The following is a 25,579-nucleotide window of genomic DNA, read 5'->3' as shown; positions in this document are numbered from 1 at the left end:
GGGAGAGGAGGTAAGTCTGTCTAAAGAAGCACTAGAAAGAGAGGCATTGCCAGGAAAGGAGGTCTCTTTGACTCCCAGAAGACAAAGACTGGTGTTGAAAAGATCATGAAGATTATGTTGGAGAAATAGTATGCTACTGATCCTCCCTTCCAGGTGAGGTAGCATCTCCCCTTCCTTGCTCCAGCTGCTCTGTCTTGGCTTGCTGGCCATTTTTTTTCTTTCTGTAGACTCTCCTTCCTTAAATGATTTCTTTCCTCTCCACTTCCTCAGGCTATTAGCTTTTCCTGACCCTTTTCGAAGGCCTTTCATCCCACATTTCAACCTTGTCCCTCTGGTTTGTCTTGGTGATCATTTAGAGGTTCCCAAACAAGGACACATGCAGCTCTTTAGCAGAGTTACTCTTGCTTCTTCTGCATTCCTTGTATTTTCATAGCTCTGGTGATGGGGGCAGTTCACACAACACAGCATTTTCTGCCGCAGAAACATAGACAGACATCTACAGATGGAATGAAAATGGTCTTGAAAAGAGCTGCTATGGAAATGTATTCCCCGTGCTGCTTTTGTTGCTATTAAATACATTTCAGACAGTGATTCTTTCACAATGATGTGAGATAAAAAGCCAAAATTCTGATTATTATGTATAGCTAATGATTTGTGGCTGATACACTAATTTAAAAAGACAAAGTGGCTTTTAAAGTGTTCATTTTGAAAATCACTTTACAATATCATGAATTTTCCCAAATGTAAAAATAGTAATATTTTTTTTTCTGTGTTTCTGCAGGTGGCTGTGAATTCATGAAACTAGTTAATTAAAACCAGAATTTCCTCTGGAAAACTCAGTTAAAAATAATCAACTGACTGCATGCAGAAGTGTTTTATTTGTTATGAACCCAGCAATGACAAAAAGTTAAGTATGCCTCAGGAATTAATTTTTATTTGCTTTTATGCACAGATTCATTGAGGGAATCCACCATATTTTTTTCTCTTGTAATACAATAAGGTGAAAAGCCATGGCTAAGCTGATACCAAGTTATATCAACTACTTCTGGTTTCAGTGTCGGAATCACCTTAAAACCTCAAAGTCGAGGCACTTTTTTGTTTACCCTTAAAGTGTAGAGAAATTACTTCAAGTAATTATTTAATGGGGCAAACACATTGTGTCTCATTTTTGCCATAGTTTAATGAACAGAAACCATGAGAAAATACATATAAAAATAATGTCTGTTGACACAGGTTTGTGTTCATGTGCCAGAGCGCTGGTTGCTGATGGGCCACAAGCTGGCGGCACTGGACTACACTGGTTGGTGCCAGTTTTGGGACTGCTTTCCACAAATTGAAATGAAAACATCAACTGTACATCTGTTTCTGCATTTGACTCCTCAAGTGATTCTTCTTTTGGGGTAAGGGTTCCTTTAGCATTTGTATAAAATTTAGTTACAGTGAATAAATAGATTTTTCAATCCCAAACACTGTACAGAGTGAATTATTATAGAAGAAAAACTGCAAGCATCTCACTGGAAGTCCATGGACTTCAATAGCCATTTCTCCCAAAATACTAACTGCCAAATCTATTGGAGGAAAAGGCAAGAAATCCCTACAAGCAAGGATTGCTGTTCTAATCTGATCATTGGTAGAATTTCTTTGAACTTTTCCCATAGGTAGAAGTTGATGCTCATCTTGAAGTAGGAGGCTTTCTATAGAAATTCCTTTGGAATTTTTCTTTCCAAACCTTGTTACTGTCATTTATGTTACTTGTTACTAACATTTGTTCTGCCTGTGGAACTCTTTTGTGACCCATTTCAGGTCAGACCAGATCTGAGCATTTTGGTAAAATACCAGATGTGTAAGCTATCTCCTACTTTTTCATGGAAGCTCAAGAACTGTTCATCTGCCTACAGGCTACAGGATATCTTTTAAATAGTAGTGATAACATATCAAAGTCGGGGTATTGTGTCATGACTGTCTCTGCAGTAATCCTGCACTAAGCCATCTCAAGAAAACCAACCCAACCTGTTAAACCTCTGGTGGTTGTAACAAGGAAAGTCAGGCACAGTTTATCAGGTACCATTTTTTGTGCCTAAACTGAAAAGCTCTGGGAAGACATCTTCGAGACCCTTCATGTAATTGAAAAGTTAGCATAATGATGACCTAAATTATTTAGATATTGCACTGGGTCTGGGATGGAGTTAACTTTCTTCATAGGTGCTCATATGGCACTGTGCTTTGAGTTTGTGGCTACAATGGTGTTGCTAACACACTGAAGTTTTGGCTGTTGCTGAAGAGAGCTTGCATGGTGTCAAAGCTTTCACTCCTTCCCACTCCCCTCCTCCAGCGAGTAGGCTGGGGTGAAAAAGAGACTGGGAGGGGACACACCTGGGAAAGCTGACCCCAACTGGCTAAAGGGCTTTTCTGTACCATATAATGCCATAATATCACACTCAGCAGTAAAAACTGGAGTAGAGGAAGAAAGGAGGTTTCTGGTTTCCAAGGGGGCTGCTGTTCAGAGACCGTCTGGGCGTTGGTCTGCTTGTGGGAGGTAGTAAGCCATTTCCTTGGCTTCATTTTTGGTCTCTTTGCTGTGGGTCTTTATCTTGACCCACATGTTTTCATGCTTTTATTCTTCCTCTTTTCTCCCCCTATCCAGCTGGGGATGGTGGTTGCATGGCTGCCTGGCCAGGGTCATCCAACCACTTGAAACAGAAAATGTTGAGTGTGGTTAGACATAGAGAATAAAGATAAGCTTTTTCTTGAAAAATCTTTATTTGAAGGTCACCAAATAGGAGCAGTGGGATATGTGGATCAGAGGGAACAAGGAATTGCACATTCACGACTGTTACTGCCAACAAACCCTGGGCTTCTAGGAGCTACCACGATACTTCTGGGCCCTTGTTATTGTAAAGGACATCAGGGAATCAAATTACACAGTGGTCACTGCTGGTTTTGCTTCATCCCGTGATCAAAACCTGCCATAGGAATTCTATTTTCCTCCTAGCACTCTCTTGCCAGCTGGGGACCATTTCCCTTCCTCAACACCATTCTCTTTGTTTGTCTTCTGTTCTCTCTCTGCTCCCCCAAAATAGGATAGTTGATACAATCTTCAGATTCAGCAGGAAGATTATCAAATGTGGACTTCCCCCTGTAATGGCCTTTCCATCAAAACTTAAGGCAATTAAGGATACAATTTAACTGCTTTCTTTCCTTTTTCCTGCTTCTTAAATATTTGAAAGAATTTCAACAAGGACCTTTCCAGTAGGAACATGAAGACTGACATAATATTTTAGGATTTAGTGTTATAACAATGAGCCAGGGTTTAATTAACCTTCTAGCTCTTTGGGAGACCTGAGACAGAGGATCCGGTCCCTCACAAAACCACTGCTGCTTCTCTTGCAGTTATTGAGCTCATTAATCTCTTTGATATTGTACTTAGGACTACAGCTATATTTTATTTTATTCAAGGTAAAGTGCTAAATATGTAACAGATAAAATGAAGTTCCTTGTCCTGCCTTGCAGACAATAACATTTAAACAAACCGGTAACAGAACCGCTGAGCGAAAAAGAAGGACATGGAAATTCAGGAGCAGAAAAAGGTGTGGGATACGCTAACTTGCCCTGTTTGCCTGACACCTGTGCCATGTGAGTTTGTGCTTCAAAACATGCATGATAGAAAGGGATGAGAAATTTAACCCTTTAATTGTTTAGACAAACCACTGTACAATATATATGTATTGCATATCTGAAACCAGTTTCTCTCTCTGAAACAATCCAAACATTTCAAGTCGGACTTCATTCCTCTACCAGGAGGGAGAGTTCCCCAAAGCCACAGAAACTGCCCATGAAACCAGCCAAACTTGAAATAAGCCATGTAACGTGGTTCACGTTACACTGATGACACTGCCTCATGACACTGACTACATGACACTGACTAGTGGATTATAAATTTCTAAGTTATCAATAAGAACAAACATTACAGCACAACATTAACAGCTGCAAAATTTTGATGGGAGAAAATTCCAAATTCTCTATGACCCCTTATAAATCCTATTGCAGACATTAGTTGTGAAATGAGGGGAAAGTGGCCCGGCAGCAAGACTGGAGTGCATATTCAAAGTAAAAGCAGAAAGACTAAACACCAGCTATGGCTATTGAAATAGTTAACAAAGTGCAGTAAAATAAAAGTTATCATGAAAAGCCAAGCCTGCATTTCCAAAAGGAATGAGTAAGTTTGTGTGTCTTGTTTTGGGAGGGAGAGAATACATTTTTTTTCCAAGGTTGTTTTTCCTGCCAGTGTGTTCTCATGCACCCAGAGCCCTGTTCCAGGAGCTGATGGCGTGCACAGGAGCCAGGCTGTGCGGTGAGGAGGATAGGAGAGGCTGGCGCACACTTCTGTCCACACCAATCTGAAATTCGAAGGAAGCTGGGGTGTGCACAGACTTGGAAACCAGAAATCTGCTCTTGCCCTAGTAACATACATGCAGTCTCAGTCTTTCCATCCAGTCACATGGATGCCTTCCAGGTTAATCTGCTCCTTTATTCTACACCTGAAAGTCAAGATGCACCCCAGCAGTGACCTCCTTGGGCATGGAGCCTGTTTGTGTAACAGCAATGACACCGCTGACACTGAGGAGAAACACAGCACAGGCTCTGGCGAGCTATAAACTGCCTCAAGTTCAGCTGCTACCCCTTCACCAATTCCTCATCTAAAGTGCAGGTGTAATTCTGCTCTGCTAATGTGACTAGGGAAAAGTTTCAGGTACCTGATACCCAACAAACTGAAATGGCAGAGAGAATTTGCTAAATGCTTTGCTAAAGAGAATGTTTTGTACACGCAAATATAATTTTAAGGTTGGAAAATTGGAGAGAACTTTCACATCATGATGGCCTGGCATCCATAATATGATTGGGTTTTGGAGATACAAAATTAATGTTCACTTAAGACATGTATGATTTCCAGTAGAGACAGATGGTATTTGAGACATTTCTTTATAGAAAGAGGAAAAAGAAAATTCTAATTGTAATTCAAGTGATCCCTTTTTCCTCCAAAAGAAAATTTCATCCATTCATTTCAAAATGCGAAGTGAAAGCACACTGTTCTCAGACTCTCAATTTCCAAATACTTTATTTTTTCTCTGTGTATTTTGCTATAAAAAAAAAATCTACTTTTTCCATCAGAAACCAGTCACCCAATTCACTTTCAAGCAATTTTTGGCAATTAAACACCTGAGAGCAAAGTGGAAAGTTGTTTTCTTTAGTCTTCTAAATCTTGCCTGTATTAATGTGTCTGTGCCTCTTTTGTCTCCCTGATGTTTGTTTTCTGGTGAGGGTGGAAGGTGGTACAGGAATAAACCACAAGTGTGATTTGCTTCACTTGATATGAAAAACAGGTAGCAAGGCTAGGACAGCGTTTCTTGTTTAATGGAAACAGCTATACTGCACCTACAAAAACTAGAGAGAGGAGATTGAATGTATGTGACATTCTGTGGCAATTAAAACTTTAATCCCAACAAACTATTGACCTTAGCTCTAATCTCTGAGAAAAAAGGACAAGCACTCTACAGTAGGGAGAGACTGTTGGAAGAGATTCCTGCTTATTTGACCCAGATTTCCCTCTTCTCCTGCCTCTGTTGTTTAGGACTGTGCAGGACGGACTATTTGACTGATGCATGAAATGAGTTGCTTTGGAGCCTACTGAAAGGAATTTATAACTTCTTCAACATGCATTTAACAGTGTTTTTATTTTCTGTTTCAATAAATCACATATTTGTCACATACTTATTAAGGATATTGTAAAATGTCGTATTTTAAATACAATTGTGCCATGATACATATTGACTCTTGCAGCGCACACACACTAAAAGTAATGAAAAAAAATGTTAGTGTCCATCTGCTCATCTAAACCTGAAGATGAGATACAACATTTTATTGTGCTATGTAAGATTCTTAAAGTTTTTGCCTTGTAAATTTTTTTTCTGTTTGACTATGGCAAGGAAACAAGTCTTGTTATAACTAAGGTGAAAGACAAGTTCTTGGCTAATGCTGATGAAAATATTCAAAGAATTGGAAACAACAATTAATCCCAGAGCAAAACAGCAAAGATAAAACTGGGAATATTCATCTGCAGTATGGGATGAAACATGTTGCAAGGACATTGTCATTATTTTTGGAACAACATTATAAGCCCAGGAAATAGGATTAAGGCTTTGCTGAAAGAGAATCCTATACAAATTGACTTCGGGAAATACTTGCACAGAACATCCAAACCACCTTAGCACATCATCGTGCACTAAACAGTTACGATTAATACACAGATACTTATAGTCCTAACTTAAGTTACATTTGGTTTTACATATGTATAGAGTGTTCTTAATTTTTGACCCTTTATGGTAGGCTACTTTGAGTACACTCTTCTATACTGTAATTACTTCTACTTCAGACACTAAAGTCTAAATCTTCTAAGTTTAGGATTATTGATTCTGAAGAAATTGAACATGACTAAGATGAACACCAGATTTATTAAAAACAAAATAAAAGGATCTCAGTCTACAGCAAAACAAGAACTGATTTTATCAGTATTGAAGGCTCATACAAACTAATCAGACCCAACAAAAATATAATAGCATATAATTTCCATGCACTTAAAAAGCTATGGTATAAATCCTTAAATGCATATTCACTGATATACTCCAACTGCTACAGAGTGCTCTGGAACTGAAAAATACTTTTGAGTGTGTATATGTATGAGCCAGTTGTGCATTTGCATCTCTTTCACCTCCACTCACCTGCTCACGTTATGTGCTCGTTTCTGTTCCCTATAATCTTCCCTCTGAGAACACACTCCATAGACACAAGCCCTACTCCTTTCTTCTGCATGGTTTCCACACTCAAAGAATGCAACTAGTGAATTACAAGGCCAGTCATCTGTTGCCTGATTCACTAAGATCTGTAAAGCACACCTTCAAGATGGCCTGCAACAAAACTCCTTAACATAATTGAGGTCAGTGGAAAATATGATCCCTAATGCCCTTACTCCCATTGAACTAGCTGAGCTGTAGGCTCTAACAGCCTTGGGAATGACCCTAGCTTTGAAACATGTAACAAGTGACAGGACGGGAGGAAACAGCCTCAAGCTGTTTCTCAAGCCAGAGAAAATTCAGATTGGATATTGGGAAAATCTGCTCCCCAGAAAGGGTTGTAAGGCATTAGAACAGGCTGCCAATGGCAGTGGTGGAATCACCATCCCTGGAGGGGTTGAACAGATGTGTAGATGAGGTTCTTAGGGACATGGTTTAGTGCCAGTGTTAAGTTTTGGTTGGACTCAATGATCTTGAGGGTCTCTTCCAACCAGAATGAATGATTCCATGTGCTACAGAGTCCCGTATCATTCTTTTCTTTTCCCTACCTGGGCACAAAAGAAGGAACAGTAGCTGCTCATGCGGCCACAGGGAATTATTCAAAGGCGGCGAGCAGAGCCTTAAATCCACTTGTGAAAATTGGCAACGCACCTGTCACACAGACCCCTGTTTGTTCAAGGCCCAGAGACACCAACCCCACTTGTCTGCCCTCAGACGCAGGGACAGCCCAGCCGTGGCACTTCCTGGCAGACCACTCTCCCTGCCCAGCTGCATTACAGAAGTTCTGGAACAAATTTAAACAAAGATTCGTGCCGTTCACGCCGGGTGTGAGTGAAGCGCGCAGGCCGAGGGGCTCCTTCCCACAGCCGCCTCAGAGCACTGGGCACTGTCAGCCTCCTCTCCCCTGGGCTTCCCGGTGGGAGAGCAGGCAGCCCGGGGACGGGCCCCCCTCCTCCCCCGGCCAGCTGTACCTCGGGGCAGCACAAGCCGGGCCGAGCGATTCCGCCCGCGAACGGCCGCCTCAACCCGCAGCGCACCACCGGCATCAAAAACAGCCCCTCACCCGCCCCGCCCGCTCTGCGCAGCCGCGCCCCGCCGCCCCTCCGCCGGCGCTCCCGGCCCCGCGCTTCCCCTGCGTTTCACCCGTTTTCCGGGCTAACCCCCGTGCAGCCGCGCTGGGCCCGGGCGGCGGTCGCCCCTGGCCAGCGCTCCGTGGCGCTCCCCGGAAGCGGTAATGCTCTGCCGGTGATCCAGGAAGCGGATGAGCTTCCCCCGCCTTCCCCTCCGGAGCGGCGCTGCGGGGACGCGGGGAAGGGGGTGGGGGGAGGCGGGGGGGGAAGCACCAGCAAGGCCCTGAGGCGGAGCGGCACCGTCTCAGCCTCCCGACGTCGGAGGGGGAGCGGCGGCGTTTCCATGGCGCCGAGCGGGCGGGGGAGCCGGGGCTGAGGACCCCGCCCGCTCATGGACCCCGCCGCGGCGGCGGCCGCCGAGGGGGAGGAGGGCAGGGAGAAGCCCCCGGTCATCTACACCATGGAGAACAAGCCCATCGTCACCTGTGAGTGCGCCTGGCGGCCCCGGACGGGCGTTAACGGTCGCCGCCGGGGCGGGGCAGCAATGGCCGTCCGGAGCGGTGCGGGGGGCCCTGGCCGGTGCCCCGCTCCGGGTTCGGGTGAAGGGCGGCCCGGGGCGGGGTCCGGCGGCGGCGCTGACGGCGGGCGGGCCCGCGGCGCCGGAGCCCGGCGGCTGTGCGGTGGCTGACACGGCTGGGAGGGCAGGAGGGGGGCGAGGTGGGGAGCGGCCGGTCTGGGGGGGCGGCGGCGGAGGAGCCGGGCTGCCCCCTGCTCTGTGTGCCGAGGGGCACGACGCCCGCAAGGGGCTCTAGTGGCGGCTTTTGCCCCTTTGCTGGTTCCAACCCCCCCGCCGCTTTTAATGGCAGAGGGAAAACTTGGGTTTGTTTCTGTATGTTTCAGGGCTATAGTAAATAGCAAACCCGAATGTCATGTTTACAGGTGCTTACGGGAAGAGATTCAAACATGACAATAAGTCTTAAACCCCAAACTTCTTGCCAGCGAGCTTTGTGTAGTTTTGCTCTGGGTAGGAGAAGTCACAAGAAGTAAGACATCCTCTGTGGTGAGGAGCGATTCCCACTGACAGATTCCCAGTGACATTATAATTTAATCTTTGCTTTGGTTTTGTCTCTAACACAATTTATTTAACAAACCAGATTGTGTGGTTCCAGCAATGAATTAGTTCTTTCAGGTGTCAGAGGGAGGCAGCTGAGGCATGTGTGCTCTGGTCCTGGTGTAAAACGTGAGCTCCTGTGCTCATACAGGTATAGAGGGTTGCACATAAAGTTCACTTAAAACAAGCACATGAATTAGACTGAACATTAGAAAGCGCTTCTTTACCAAGAGGATGGTCAAACACCGGAACAGGCTTTGTAGAGAGGTGGTCAGTGTTTAAGAGGCACTTGGGCAACGCCCTTGATGGCATGCTTTAGCTTTTGGTCAGCCCTGGTCAGTCCGACTAGACAGTCGCTGGAGGCCCCTTCCAACTGAAATAGTCTGTTCTAACTACATCTGTAATGCTTTTAATAAAAAAGGTGTATGAGATCAGCGTAGATAATTCTGTCTTTTTTTTTTTAAAACAAAGGGTAACCGGTGGCTGTTCATTATTACAAAGGTATCTCTATCGATGACATAACAAACTACAAATTTGTACTTTATCAGTAAAACACTGGGAATGCTTTATGTGCATGTGAAATAGAAACTATTTCACAGGTGTGTGTTGTCTTATTATGAAGGAAGCATTTATTGATGATTAAGGTCTTAGACTGATGTTGGTGTTTAGAAAAAATGCCCAACTGTAACCTCATAACTATATGGAACTCAGATTTATTTTATAAATGTACTTTTTTTCTTTATTAAACTTCTTATATTTTGGATGCAGTTTATAAACTGATGTTAGTGGTTTCTGTATTGAATCTTCTGTACTCACCTACTTCAAGACTTTTGAAATCCATTTGACTTCAGGTTTAAAGTCAGAAAAGTGTACACACCAGAAACATCCGAAGGATATTGTTGTCTTCCTTGTTCACGTTAGCTGCTGTTCAGGTGGTGGTGGATTGCTTTCTAGATTTTCTGACTTTATCCTGTATTCAGAACTAGAGACTCTGTGTGTGTATGTGAGGAGAAAGGGGGCTAGTGATACATGTCAGTCCTTACTGTTTCTTTGTGATTTGAGTAAGTAACGTATCTTGCAATCTGTTGAAGTACATGCAGTTTTACCTCAGGCTTGCTTTTTTGTTGGTAAATGCAGAAGAGCACTCTGGCCTCTTTGTGCAAGGAAGTTCTCAGAATTCCAAACATCGAATTTTATCAGATTTCATTCAAGCCAAATTATCACATATGGAAAGAAATATTAATTTCAAGTAGTGAGTGAATGTACTTTAGGGTTGCAAAATGTTTTGGACTTATCACTATACAGTGTGGTACCAGCATACTTATAAATGAGATACAAGGTGAATGTTATACTGGACTAAATGAATCATTTCTGGGGCTGTGAACAAGTATGACAGTGGAGTCTCTACTGGTATGGATTGGAATGGCTTGGTCTGAGACAACCTAACTCAGAAAATAGTTGAGCAAAAGTGCTTAGAGATGACTTCTCCGGTGAATGTAGTAAGAGTGACTTGCTACCATTTTTAAATGAAAACATTTGCTTTTAATGGAGAAGGTGTTTTGCTTCAGCTGTTTAAGTTTCCTTTTTTCCTCTCTCCAGAGAAGTGGAGTACTTAGAGACTGTAGTATTTCAAACAAATGCATCAAATAAAAATTACTTACTTGGAGGAAAGCTCTTCTAAGCATTATATTGCCAGTAAGGAGACGAAGCTTGATCTTCCAGGGAAAGAACTGTTTGCTTCATATTGGTTTGCTGGAAAACACATTCAAAGCCATTATATTAGCAGGTGTTCAAAAAATACAGTGTATCTTTTGTTTTGTGGTTCTAATTTCAGGCACTTGGAGATGTCTGGGCTAACTGCCCCACCTAACAGGTGCAGATGAGGGAAAACAGACCTGCAAGGGGATGGCCAGTTTTTGATTATATGAAGAGTGAAGGTTAAGTGAGGTCGTGTCTTGGAACATAAATATTTCCTTTTGCTACAAGATTTAGGGTAATCTCTGTCAGCTAAATAGTTGTATCATGAAATATTCCTGTTAACGCTTAGGGTTTATTCTTAATAAGGGAGAACCAAAGAGAGTTATATTTGGAATGAAACTTATTTTCAACACTGTGCATACCAGAGATGTTTTGTAAACAAATATTTTTATCTACTTGAAATAAATTTGACAGTACTCTGAAAGGAATGTTTCTTTGGTAAAGAGAGTTATGCTTTCAAATCTGTGAGTTAGTCTGTATTGTAACAGTAGTTACTTGCTACAGTCCTGAATTCAGTACTATGTATAATGCCCAGGCTAGGGCTTATAGAACAAAAATGGCAGATTCCACCTGGCTTATATATTTTATGCCAATTGCAAATGCAGTTTTTCTCATTATTCTTTTCATGTTAGTACTGTAATTTAGTAATTTTGTCCTCGGGATTTGTCTGTAGATGGATTAGCCTTGTATATGGTATTTGTATTACTGGTAGAATCCCGTAGTTGTAATAGAGAGTTTAGATTAATAGGATTCAACTAGGCAAACTGTCTAACCAAAAACTTCTAAAGACATTTTCTTCAGGCAAACAAGCAACTATGTTTTGTAAGTGTGGAAGAAGTAGTATAGTCACGGGAAGATGCTGTTCCTCTATATTTTTCCAGTTTTCTCAAGATGGCAGCATGCCATTTGGTATTAAAACATTCTTGTCAGTTAGGCCTGAGTGCCTTGATGACTCCTTTCCAAATTAGTTTGAATCATGTTTTCATATTGTTGGTCTTACTAGACCGTAGACTCACTGGGGAGTTTCACTGTCCAGCGGTCATTATGCTCGCTCTGGCACATTACCTAGCCTGTTCTCAGTTCAAGTTTATAGGAACTTTTCTTTGTTGCTACTAGACCTTGTATGTTTGCAAAGCATTTGGAGTCAGATTCTAGCTTTCTCACTGCTGTAGAAACACTATTTTTAGCATCATTAATAGTTTTTCATTTGAAGAGGCAAGTTCAGTGTTTCCATCAGATGGCTTGAACTTGGGTAGTTTCTTTATAGTCTTGGTTTGACATACTATTTAAAGCAATTCAGCCATAATCTTTGACACAACACAAATTACTTTCCTAGGAAACCTAAACCATGTTGCGTCTTTCTCATGAGTCCCGTTTGAAACTTTAATTTGAGAAAGCCTTTGGAACTTTAATATAGTGTTCTTGTACATATATATTAGCCAAGCGTTCTGATGACAGAGCTCGTCTCTTTGTAGCTGGTTTGGACTTAAATTATTAGCTCTGTCTATCCATATGAAGAGGAAGTTGGAGACTGAAGATAATCCCGCCAAATCAAGTAATTACAGGTTTTTCAGAGCTTTCCTACTAAGCTGTTCTTTTGTATTTCATGCAGTTGTTGAATATTCCTTATCAGCCCGTAGTATCTGTTTATGTATTGTGTGTGTACATATTTGTTCTGTCAATATTCTGTCTTAGTACAATGAAGCATCACTTTCATCTGGTCCATGTTCAGAATGTGCTGTGATACAGTCTTTTGTTTCAGTTTTTAGGCCTCTTTGGAACATCAGTCTGGGTTGAGGGGGAGGGTTACCTTTAAAAGAAACAAATACAAAAACCCCCCAAACCTTCTAAAACTTGAGGTGATCCACTTATAATAGGCTAGTGAATTATGAAAAAATATTCACATCAGAACTTTTAACCAGTGGAAAAATAAGTGGGACCAGAAAGTTTAGCTGTGAGTGGTGTTTGAGCTTGAGAACTAAATAAAACCACACCAAAGTGTAGTCATGGCACTGAGCTCTTTTAAAGGTATTTGAAGCCTTTTATCTCAGTTGACTGAGTTTGTCATTGGTATCAAAGAAAAATATTTGTCTGCTTTAGTCATCTGACCTCAGGAGTTTTCATTTTACACTGCCTGTGTAGCTAGTGGGTTGGGATAATTTTCTCTAGTGGAAAAAAAAAAAAATAATTGTGGGTTATTCATATGCTGCAGTGACCAAGCCTATAAGCATCTTAGAAATTCATAAAGTGTCAGAAAAAATAGATTATTGGGAATTACGGTGTTTTTAGGCAGGCATCAAACTAAAAAAATATCGATATTTTATGGTTCGTTTGTATTGGACAGCTGCCACAAAGAGTGCAGGTTCTTCTTGGAAGTCCTGGTAAGGTGGTCATTCTGGTTCTCGTATTGTGCCCATACAGCTTTGCAGCAGAACAGGTGTCCTAGATAGGGGTAAAGGGAAGAGAGAATGGCTATGTTGTCTTGATCTACCAAAATGTCAGGGAGAAAGACAAGGAGGAAAGAATAGAGAAAAGAAAAATATGGGACCAATAGCATAAGATTTAAAAAATTAGTAGTTTGAACATTCTTGTTTTCTTCTGGACTAAGATACTCAGTCACCTTTGCATTATGCTATAATCTGACCAAAGGGTGCTTTGGCGTTAGCTGTCCATTTCAGTTATTGGCTAATGCAATTTTGAGGATTTTTTTCCCCAGGATTAGGTTTATGGTTCTGAGCTGCTATATAGAGATACAGCCTGTCCTTGAGCAAAAGATACAGACATTCTTTACTTGATTTATGTAACAAATTTTTGCAGCCATGTTCAGAAGCAAGGATCAGTTGAGAAAATTTTGTTCCCCTTTTGCCTGACCTGGCTATCTTAATATTTTGGATGTCAAGTTGATGGACATCAAGTCTTTGAAGTTCATAGAAATGTTTTTAATTTGCACTATCTGATTAGGTGTTTGATTTAGGCGTATCATAAAACCCTTTTAAGGTGGTTCTCCTTTATTTGCATGTGATATCTGGACAGATACCTCTTTGTCTTAATTTGTTTGTGAACTGTATAGGTAAGTAGGAGAAGGAGATGGCTTCTGAACTTTGTAATGTGGAAACAAAGGGAACATGTGCTTTCTCCTTTCTTCCCTTTCTCCAGAAGTATTTTTAAATGTATATCATTTGAATATTACTGCTTTCTATTTTCACTAGTTAAAATAAGTGCTACCACTTCGCATACAAAATTACAGGAGTGGTATCACTTAAAGAATTCCTGTGGTTTTTTCTATATTTAGTATGTGTGTTAACATCCAGTAGATTAATTCAGCCTTATATGACATAAAAGCTGAGATAGGTGCTCCAGAGGCTGTAGATTGGCATGTTTTTTTTTTCTATTGTAAAAAATAGCATCAAGTATTAAAATAAAACAATTAAAAATATTGATTAGATTTATTATACAAATTAGAGAAGTTGTAAAATGTATTTTAAAATAGTACAAATATATATATAAATTTGAAATATTGCAAATCTATTCCATCTAATTAGATCAATGTTATTTATAAAATAATTGTATTAGACAAACTTAATATAGTGAATCAAAATATGTACACTTCTTATTGTGTTTTGAGTGATAAAGGATGACTCCTTAAGGCTACTTTCTAGTTGTCAACTTTGTCGAATATTTAGGTTTTATTTAATTCTGTCGATTCTAAAAGAAGAAAAACTTTCTCTAAAAGGCGCTTGGTTTTAGTCATGATAGGAATCCAGAATTACTTTTCTTTCCCATATGTGCACATCCTTTGCCTTTTCAGCTGTGTCTGATCATCTTTTACATTTTGGCTAGGAGCCACTTTCCTTCATTACTGAGAATCCTTTGAGTGAGGGCTTAGAGTTGAGACCTATCACAATGGACTGAGAGCAGCCTTGTGGAGAAGCGCTTGGGGATGTTGGTTGATGAGAAGCTCAACATGAGCTGGCAATGTGTGCTTGCAGCCCAGAAACCAGTTGTATCCTGGGGTGCATGAAAAGGAGCCTGGCCAATGGGTCAAGGGAGGTGATTCTGCCTCTCTGCTTTGCTCTGATGAGACCCCACCTGGAGTTCTGTGTCCAGCTTTCGAGCCTCCAACATGAGAAGGGCATGGACTTGTTGGAGAGGGTCCAGAGGAGGGGTGTGAAGACGATGATGAGGGCTGCAGCACCCCTCTTATGCAGACAGGCTGAGACAGTTGGAGTTGTTCAGCCTCGAGAAGAGAGCAGCCTTCCAGTACCTAAAGGGGACCTACAAGAAAGCTGGAGAGGGCCTTTTCACAAGGGCATGTAGTGATAGGACAAGGGGTAATGGGTTTTAAGTGAAAGAGGGTAGATTTACATTAGACATAAGGAAGAAATTCTTCACCATGGGGGTGTTGAAGCACTGGAACAGTTTGTCCAAAGAAGATGTGGATGCCCCATCCTGGGAAGTGTTCAAGGCCAGGTGGACGAGGCTTTCAGCAACCTGATCTAGTTGAAGATGTCCCTGCCCATGGCTGTGGGGTTGGACTGGATGAGCTGTAAGGTTCCATCCAACCCAAACCATTCTGTGATTCTGTGATCCACTGAAATAAATTTGCTGCAATACAGTTTTGCTTAGGTATCTGGCCACGTTATTCTGTCCCTTTTTTTTTTTTTTTTTCCTTTAAAAACAAGCCAACAAACAATTAAACTCACTGAAACAAAACCAACCAACAAACCAAAACACCCCCTTTCTTCTCCTCCCACAAACCAAAGAAACCCAAAAAACAACAACAAAACAACAAAACCCACCAAAAAACCTACAAGAAAATGGTTGAAGTAATTTCCAGACTTTTGTGCAGACTTCTGGGGTTTGCTGTAAGTTTGGATTCCAGGCTTACTTATATTTTTGAAATGTGTCATTCAAAACTCATAGAATTAAGTCAGATACAAGCAAAAATTCCTGTAGTGGTGCTTGGGTTTTTTTGTTTGCTTGTTTGTTTTTTAAAATAGTATTTTGGAAAGTACGTCATGGAGGCAGGAACTACTGATGCTTCAGAGGCTTATATACACAACAGAATGAGACTTCTGCCATGCTTAAGGTGTCTTGAGTCATAGGAATCTTGTACATCATCATTTCAAAACTAGAGTGATCTTTCAGGTTTTTGTTTGTGGATGTGGTTTATGTTGTGGTTTGGTTTGGTTTGTTATTTGGGAATGTTGTGCTCTTACTGTTTAGTTTCTGTGAGTTACTCCCCTCACTCTCTGCGGTACAGTAGCAAGCGGTTCACAATTTAATGTGCCTCTTGGCAGTCTTTATGGCCTTTACAAGTCCTTACTACCAACCATTCTTGGTGTTTGTCCTGTGTCAGTGCTGTGCAAGTTTGAACTGCTTATAACTTAGTTTTTAGTGTTCTTGACTTGAGCAGCTCAAATGTGCTTATTATAACAGATGCAGAGTGGAGTTGAGCAGAACCTGAGATGTGATAGTCCTTTGGGTGTTATGTATACGTGGTAGCAGTGTTTGGTCTGTATGCAAAACATAGCTGACTTATTTTGCATCAGGCCTGTTCTCCTTTTTCTTCTGATCCTAGAGGACAGTCTTGCATTGACCATAAAACACATACACCCTCAAAAACAGTGCAGGAGTAAAAATTTTCAAGTTTTAGAGCAAATATGCCATTCTTAAGCTGATAATGTGATGTAGTTGTCTGGAATAGCAGGGTGCTTAAACATTATCATTCAGTAGTTCCTCTGTGTTTTGGAATAATCCTTTTTACTCAAGATGCTGAATTCTGAAACTTTTTTGTGGCATACTTTGGATTTTTAGGTGCAGTACAGAAAGAGCACTTCGTTATGCTTCAGAGGTAAAATACATGGTTCGTTCTTTCAGGCTCCAGCTTGATGGGCTATCATTTTGATGCGGTCATCATGCTGTTGCTAAATCACTAAGCCATGTTTCACTTTCTGTGGGCAATAATGAGTTGCAAATCAATAGACTGTTCTCCATGAGGTAGCTCAGAGAGATGATGTTACTTGGTATAAGACAGCATTAACAATATGACTAACATTTGCTTCAGTATTAATTGTAGACATTTGTTTATAGTCTTAAATAAGATTTCATACGATACACTTAATTCAGACATAAGAGGGTGAAGGTGAACAATCATGAACGGTTTGGTTATTTGCTTTCTGGATACTTAAAGCTAAAGTTGGCCTTTTTGGCCACCAGGGCACACTGCTGGCTCATGTTCAGCAGGCTGTCAGTCAACACCCTCAGGGCTTTTTCTGCCAGGCAGCTTTCAAGCCACTCTTCCCCAAGCCTGTAGCGCTGCCTGGGGTTGTTATGACACCAGTGCAGGACCCGGCACTTGGCCTTGTTGAACCTCATACAGTTGGCCTTGGCCCATTGATCCAGCCTGTCCAGATCCCTCTGTGTGGCCATCCTACCCTTGTTCAGGTCATTGATAAGGAGATTAAACAGAACTGGCCCCAATACTGAGCCCTGGGGAATGCCAAATGGATTTGCGTCTGTTCACCACAACTCTTTGGGTCCAGCCAGCCAGCCAGTTTTTTACCGGCAAAGAACATGCATGTGGAAGCCACGAGCAGACAGTTTCTCCAGGAGAATGCTGTGGGAAACTGTGTCAAAGGCTTTACTGAAGTCCAAGCAGACAGCATCCACAGCCTTTCCCTCATCTACTAAGCAGGAATGCAATTGTTCAAAGCCCAAGTGATTAAACCCAACCACAGGTCCCTGTGTCAGTGTAGGGGCAGTTCTAGGGGACCTACACTGTGTTAACAGACCTGATCTTTCTGGTGGGAGCAAGGAGAGCATTGTGGGCAGGGAGATGCTTTGTATTACAAAATCACAGAATGTTTGGAGTTGGAAGGGACCTCTGGAGATCATCTAGTCCAACCCACCTGCTAAAGCAGGTTCACCCAGAGCAGATCGCACAGGAATGTGTCCAGGTGGGTTTTGAATGTCTCCAGAGAAGGAGGCTCCACAACCTCTTTGGGCAGCCCAGAATAATGGGGAGACAGAAATCAGACCCAGTAAAGCACAGAAGATGTGCTAATGCTCATTTTCTCATAGTAGGCCTAGCTACAGAAGGGATGTGAGCCACTGTCTAACCAGTCTTCTGGTTTGTGAAGGTTAAATTCTGAGGATTTTTAAATATACTTTGTTTAGCCAATGACTCCGGGTAAGTACCTTGTTTAGTTTTCAGAGTTGGGCAAGCTATATGAATGATACTCTCTTTGGTATATGGATTATGTAGCTATGTAGAAAATTGTCACAGGAAGTTGTAACAGCATATGTATTATGTGCCTTCTTAAAAGTGTTGTATTAGGTTGTGAGAACATGTGATTTAATATATTTACTTAAGTGCTAGACTATGGTTTCCCCATAGCAGACAAGATTACATCTTTTTACTGAAAAAAACCCCAAACCATTAATATTATGGCTTATAAATATTTTCTATAATTTGCACATGATAATAAAGTGATGCCTTTCACTTTTAGGTGCTGGAGATCAGAATTTATTTACTTCCTTGTATCCTACACTTTCTCAGCAGCTTCCTAGAGAACCCATGGAATGGAGGAGGTAAACTTATATTTGATTCTGTCATACTGTTTCAGTGTGTGGTTTTAGACTTGGGAAAGTGTGAGTTTTTTTGTACTCTGAGAAGCTCTTACCATAACTTGAGCTGAATGTAGCAACTGACATGATGAAAGGAGAACTTAGATAATCAAGGTGAATGCCATGGGCTTCAGGATGATGATTTCCGTACTTCGCCTGTTGTACTTCACCTAAAGAAAAATGGTAGTAATGCTGTGTTTCTCTTTTTGGTTTTGTGGTTTGTGGCTTTATCTTTGTGTGTGCTTTGATGTGCTTTGGCAGCAGTGTTCTCAAAGTGACATGCTTTCTTCTTAATTAGAATATAGGTAGAACTTACGTGCAATTAGATGTATTTTCCTGCAAAAAGTTTGGTACGAAATGCTGTTTTCTGACTGGAAAAAACCAATTTTGGGCATTTTCTTATTTGGAATCTTTTACTTTTAGAGGTTCTAAAGACACAGAAAATCTTTTAATAAAAGCTGAAAAGCTTCTAGCTCCTGTTCCTGCAAAAAGGAGCAACTATTTCATTTCAAGTGATATGAAATTTTAGTTAACTTTATACAAACTGCAGTAAGTGTGGTTTGAGTTTTCTTTGTCAGTATTTGTCCACCAAAATACGTGTTCATTTTTGTATTCTACTGGGTATGTCTCATGACTAATTTCAGTTTCTAAACTTTGTAGGTCTTATGGCCGTGCTCCGAAGATGATTCATCTAGAATCCAACTTTGTTCAGTTTAAAGAGGAGCTACTACCCAAAGAGGGGAATAAGGCCCTTTTGACTTTTCCTTTTCTCCATATTTATTGGACAGAATGTTGTGTAAGTATTAGGAAAACATCATGAAAAACGGAGTACTCAGATTTTAAAATGAAGTTGTTTTGACTTTCTGCTTGTCCTCTCTGTTATTTTTAATTTGTTTTCCATGCTTATTTTTACAATAAGTCTGCATTGCATAAGCATGCATACCCAATGTATTGGAAGTGAAACTTAGTCAGCTTGAGTACTTTTTACCATAAGCCATATTTCTTTGTACTGTTGCTTGACACTAAGAGGACAGGCTTTTGAATAACCTGGTTTTGGTACTTTGTCACAAAAAACCCCAAGATCTAACAGTGTTACTGCAGTAGCACAGCACATTTGCTTTGTAATACAGAAATGTGGCCAGATTATTTCAGGGATGATTGAATTATTCACAAGGTTAAATCTTAAGATGTGTATTTTTTTATTCAGTTCATCTTCCATATGTGTCAGGTATTAGTACATGTCAGCAGTCTAAAGTGGGCAAGATTTGGAATGTCTCAATCTTGTTTATCTGCAGTTCACTACTTTTTGATTGGCCTCTTATGACCAATCTATGACCAATCAAAAAGTATCCAGAACAGCCTTAAGAGTTGTCTGAACTGATCTGTGTAAAACTATCCTAGAAGCCAGAAAAGTACTAGACTTCTGTTTTTTATTTTATTTTTATTTTATTTTATTTATTTAAAGCTTTTAAACAGTTTAAGATTTGAGCAGTATCAGACGGCACAGATGTTGCACTTCTGGTACTATGTGAGAATAAAACAGTTGAGCTTTGTAATTTCAGGCTTGTTTTTGTCTCATTTGATTTCTTTCAGTAAATGAATTTATTGTCACTGAGATATGCCTTTCTGTTTGTCTTCTATTGGACAAAAGTATGCCTTTTGAAATTGTTCAGAATGTCTGTTTGATTTGATGATTCACTACTTCTCATCCCAGGACACGGAAGTGTACAAAACTACAGTCAAGGATGACATCACCAAGTGGCAGAATGTTCTCAAAGCTCACAACTCAGTAGACTGGCTAATTGTGGTAGTTGAGAGTGATGCCAAGAAAAAGAACAAAACAAATATCCTTCCCCGAACCTCTATAGTAGATAAAATAAGAAATGACTTCTGTAACAAACAAAGTGACAGGTAAGCATTCTTTTACTTGCAAACATGTTCATCTTTGATTAGAGTGCTGATATAAAAACTCATCTCCCTGTGTGATGGGTTCCTTGCTCATTAAAGGATTTTCCTTGATGTCCGGCATTCGTACTGATGGTACTGTAAGACCTGTGCTTTGAAGAAGGCTGACACCAGCAATAAAGGGAGAAGTTAATTTTCAGTTCTTCTTGGGTTTGTGGTGGCTTTGAAATGTGTCTCAGAAAGCCTTCCAGTATCTGCTCCTGTCTAAGAGAGGTTTAAGGGGAACAGTGTGGTGATAATAAGTTTTTAGAAATTCAGGATTTTTTGTTTGTTTAGCTGCTTACAAAAGTGTTACCAGAATTCCAGGTAGTGGGAGTGAGGTGAGAGCGGAATATGAAGTCAATAGGCTTATTTTTTACCATTGTACTTTTCTGCCTTTCACTTGATCACCTTTCCACTATGAGATAATTGACTTAAAACTAGTTTCCTCAGGTGTTTTTATTCTAAGGAAAATAACTGTATATATGAAACTGTTACTGCTTTTATTAAAGTCAAAACACTACACAAATCTTAATTTGAAACCAACATTAATAGATACTGTCTTCTTTATTCTGAAACATTGAACTGAATCTATATTATTACCTTTTTTATGTTAACCTCCAAAGTTAACTTTGAATGGGAGATTTTCCCCCTAAGAATGAGTGACAGGGTAAACATTTGAAGTTGAAAAGGGTGGATGGAAGCACTCATTGTACCTTGGTGCGAACTGATATTGACTGGTAGGTCAGCATGTTATGACACGCGGTATGTTGATAGCACTTTCTTTGTGCTAGACAGTGTTTGGTATTTTACAGGGTTACTTGGACAAATAGTTTCAACAGCTCTGATTCAGCTTGCTTTTGGTTTCTAACTGATGGATTTGCTCAGTTTAATTATTTTGCCATAGGATAAAATGACTTTTCTAATTAAAAATGGTCTGTTACGTGGATGAGAGATCTTCTTGCCTTTAAATAGATCAGTAATTTTTTGAATGTTACTAAATTGTGATAGAAAAACTGAGGAAAGAGAATGTTCTCAAAAAGGATTGTTTATTTGTGAATTAATGGGATCTGTTTGTTTATTTATATTCCAAGAAAAGCAGTTTTACCACATAGAATGTGTAAAAACAAATTGAGATACTGTAAGTATGTATTATGGATGATTATTTTAAGTGACTTAGGAAAGGCTAACTGTATGTGATCTAATGGATCTCGATTTGTATTTTGCATAATCCTTGCCAGGAGTAACTATAATTACTGTTCTGCTGATTGCATTGTAAAGCAGACTTCTTTTCTTGGATAGATACAGCACTACTTAAGTTTAACTGGAATAATGTATCCATTATTTGCTTCAGAAAAAGTAAAGCTTTACAGTACTCATTTTCTGGAAAACACTGAATTTTCTCCATAAACTATATTATAGCCTTAAACATACATGGAAAAGTACTAAAAAAGCCACCCAAACCCAACCAAACAAAAAAAAAATCCCCAATGTACCCTCCCATCCCTAAACAAACGTGCATAACCCTCAGTCTTGTTTTTTTTTTCCACTGATTAGAGTTGAATTAAAAACTGAATTTTGTTATTTTGAATCTGTCAGGTGTGCACAATATTCAACTCTGCATTTTTATGTGAATTTTATGTTTACCTCCTCAAAAATACATTTCATCAATCTCTTTACAGATGTGTGGTACTTTCTGACCCTTTGAAAGACTCTTCCCGTTCTCAGGAATCTTGGAATGCCTTCCTGACCAAACTCAGGACATTACTTCTCATGTCTTTTACCAAAAACTTAGGCAAGTTTGAAGATGACATGAGAACTTTGAGAGAGAAAAGGACTGAGCCAGGGTGGAGCTTCTGCGAGTATTTCATGGTCCAGGTAAGAGTCTCTTTTTATTGACTTGAGTCCCAGTTTTAGTAGCGGATTTTTTTGTTGTCGTTGACTTTCTGCTACTTTTAATGTTCTGTTCATTCTTTGGGGGTTGGGCAGGACATATGAAGACTGCTACAAAAGCAGCATTTTTAGATCTTGTTTGCAGCAGGTTTGTATTATGTTGTAATGCAGTGCTGTTACAGAAGCAGAATATTTTCAGACTTGCCAGAGTTACAGGAACCTTGAGTGAAGCGAACAGATTGCATCTAGGAAGTGTTTTAGTAGTTGCTTTTGACTTTTGGGTGAATGTCCCATTACTGTGCCTGTGCAAAGACACCCAAACTTGTAATTTATATTTAATGGGAGCAGGCTGTAACACCAGACATGACTAATATCAGTAATGTGCTCCCTGTATTGCTTGTGTGTCAAAAGGAAGAACTGGCTTTCGTCTTTGAGATGCTGCAGCAATTTGAGGATGCACTAGTGCAGTACGATGAACTGGATGCCTTGTTTTCTCAATATGTTGTCAACTTTGGGGCTGGTGGTAAGTGTCTTAAAACGTTAAATATATGTATCAGGATATTACTTTTTTCATTATACTTCTGTTAAAACAAGCCAATGCTTTGAGTGCCAAATGTGTTCATGGGAGAAAAAGATGGTACATTACAATGAAGATGCCCTGGGCAGTTTGTGTTCTTGTTTTACGCTATATGCAAACTCAAGTGTACATCAGCTATTCTGTTAAAGTTTTCTTTTTCATCTCTGAGGCTTAGATGCAACATTTAATGAAAACTTGCATTTTGTTCTTATTCAAGGATCGTTACAAACAGAGTCTTGAAACTCTGTAATTACCTAAGTATCGATCTCACTGTGATACAGTTGCTGCTTTCAGAGCTTGCTGCTAAGTTATTCACTAAAGAGCTTCCTGGAAAAATGCATTCAGTTTTGCCTCAAATTACATGAGACATTTGGTAATCACTACAAAACTGAATAGAAATATGTGTTTAATCTGCACTGCAGAAGATTTAACTTTCTCTTCAAGAAAATTACTGTGCAAGAAGTATCAAATAACTTTAAACTGTTTTAACGAGCTAAAGCATGTGGTGTTATTTAACAGTTTTAATCAGGTTTGTGTTATGAATCTGATAAAAAAAATACAGTGTAGGAGTAATCACAGTGAAATGTTTGTCCTGACTGAACCTGATGCTATACCTGAAAGCGAGGGCACATCTATCAATGATGGCTGAGTAAGAAATATATAAGAAGATAAGTCTTGTTTGTTTTGAGCTTCAGGTGGGTTTAATTGCTGAGGAATACATTACAAATTGGCTGCCACTATACTAATAACAAATAACCAATTTAGACAAAATGCCCACGGGGTTTGAATGTTCTGAAATTCAGTTATTGAATTAGCTGTGGAAGTTCTGCTGTTTTTTTTGTTTTGTTTTTGAAGTCAAGACATTAAGTCATTTATCTATATGATAAACTTTAGAAGGAACAAACCAGCTCACGACCTCTGGAGGGAGGAAGAAGAGGCTTTGATAGAAAGCAGTGGTTGATTCTTGGATATTAACTTTATTTACTTAGATGGTGCAAACTGGCTGACATTTTTTTGCCAGCCAGTGAGGAGCTGGAATGGTTTAATTCTCCGAAAACCAATAGACATGGAGAAGAGAGAGCTAATTCAGAATCAAGAAGCTACTCTACTGGACTTGCGTAGTTACCTATTTTCTCGCCAGTGCACGTTATTAATCTTCCTGCAGAGGCCATGGGAGGTTTCCCAGCGAGCATTGGAGCTTCTTCACAACTGTGTGCAAGAACTCAAGCTATTAGAAGTGAGTCAGTGTCATATATTCCATTATGTAAATGATTTTATCCAATTATGATATAACAAGATTTTTGAAGTTCAGATGTCGGGGACCAGAATACAGTAAGCACTGGCTGTGAGATATCAAAATGCTGCTGTAATAACAGATTGTAACAATGCTACAGTTGAATGTTTTCTTCATGAGGATGTCTTTGGAAAGACATTTGGAGACATCACATCTGAAAACCAAACCTGTATTTACTTAAAGTATTCTAATCTTCACCTGGAAAGTTAACTTCTTAAGATGGTAGGTAATTTATCTGCTTCTTTCCTGGATTTATTACCAGTCTCTTGAATTATACTTCCCATAATTTCAATCAATAAGAGTGTTGCATTGTAGGAAATGAGGCAGAGTGATTAATATGCTGATATGCAGGCTAGTGGTCTGTAACAAAAAGCAGTTTTGTCCTAGAAACAGTATCTACAGTAGGGCTTCTTACTACCATGCAAGTTGTATGCTGCTTTGATTGCCTTTTGTGGTTCTTACTTTGCAATTCCATTTGGTGTCCAGCAATGCTCTTTTGTGTTATATCTCTGTCTCTGGCTATCTCATTCAGTGACAGAAGAAGAGACAGAAAAAAAGTGACAGCACTTGAAGCTTTTTGTTCTGTTACATGCCTCCATGCTTCACCCCTCCTTCCTCCATACTTTAGTTTCTACTGGTGTGTTTTAATCCTCTAAAGAGGCTTTTTCAGACGTGTTCTATACTGATCATCCTCTATGTATGACCACAGATATCTATGAATTGAAATACATCTTTAAGAGCAGTGTAGTGTGCATGAGAATATTTCTGGGTTTCACTTTGTAACTCAAACGTGTCCTTAATCCTGTGGCTGTCTGGTTCTCTGTTAGTTTTATCTGTGCTATTATAGCAGTAGCTGCTAACTTTTGCCTGTCTGACATTGTGGTAGTAAGTTCCATAAGTTCCATCTGTTCATTTGCATTTAACAACAGAAAATCTACTTCAGAGGTATTGCCGACACCTTCATATATTCTAAAACTAACATGCAATTCCTATATATGGTATGTTTTGTGTGTGTTTTGAGGTAGGTTTTTTTTTTTTCTTTCCAAAATAAATTCATCCAACCGTCTAAATCTCCAAAGGTGCTTCCTGCAGTTCCCTTTTTGCTCCACCCCAAGCCTGTCCTGTGCCTCCAATGTTTGGAGCTCTTCTCTGCACTGTCTCTTATTTCTCCTGTTTCTCTCTTGATGTGGTGACCCAAACTGAATGCAGGTGTTCAGGCTGTGAGGCACACTTACTTGTGCATACCAGGTAGTTATCCCTGTTGTGATCCTTCTTCTTAATACTAGACAAACCTCTTAATGTGGCTGCTTGTCACTGAGCACATAGCAGAAATATAAACTACTCTGCTCTTGTGATCTTTCTTTTCCTGAAAATTCTTTCAGAATGCAGACTTTTTTAACAAATATATTGTGCTTGCAGATTGTGCTTGCTTTCCTGTTATGTTAATCATTTACC

At 40.0% G+C, this 25,579-nt stretch overlaps 1 protein-coding gene across 1 annotated transcript in view; it reads left to right on the top strand.

The window, feature by feature from the left end:
• The first annotated feature begins 8,272 nt into the window (after positions 1-8,272).
• TRAPPC10 (trafficking protein particle complex subunit 10) overlaps positions 8,273-25,579 on the top strand; it is a 44,254-nt gene continuing 26,947 nt past the window's right edge. The window contains exons 1-7 of the mRNA XM_080348704.1: positions 8,273-8,403; positions 18,299-18,380; positions 19,077-19,212; positions 20,131-20,327; positions 22,043-22,238; positions 22,665-22,776; positions 23,820-24,067. Of these exons, the coding sequence (XP_080204830.1) occupies positions 8,310-8,403; positions 18,299-18,380; positions 19,077-19,212; positions 20,131-20,327; positions 22,043-22,238; positions 22,665-22,776; positions 23,820-24,067 (1,065 nt within the window). The 5' untranslated portion in view covers positions 8,273-8,309. The remainder of the gene's footprint in view (positions 8,404-18,298; positions 18,381-19,076; positions 19,213-20,130; positions 20,328-22,042; positions 22,239-22,664; positions 22,777-23,819; positions 24,068-25,579) is intronic.

This window comes from Nesoenas mayeri, assembly GCF_963082525.1.
Source record: "Nesoenas mayeri genome assembly, chromosome: 1".
NCBI classification, from domain to species: Eukaryota; Metazoa; Chordata; class Aves; order Columbiformes; family Columbidae; genus Nesoenas; species Nesoenas mayeri.
The sequence above is the reverse complement of the archived record's forward strand: the minus strand, read 5'-3'. Positions and strand labels throughout refer to the sequence as shown.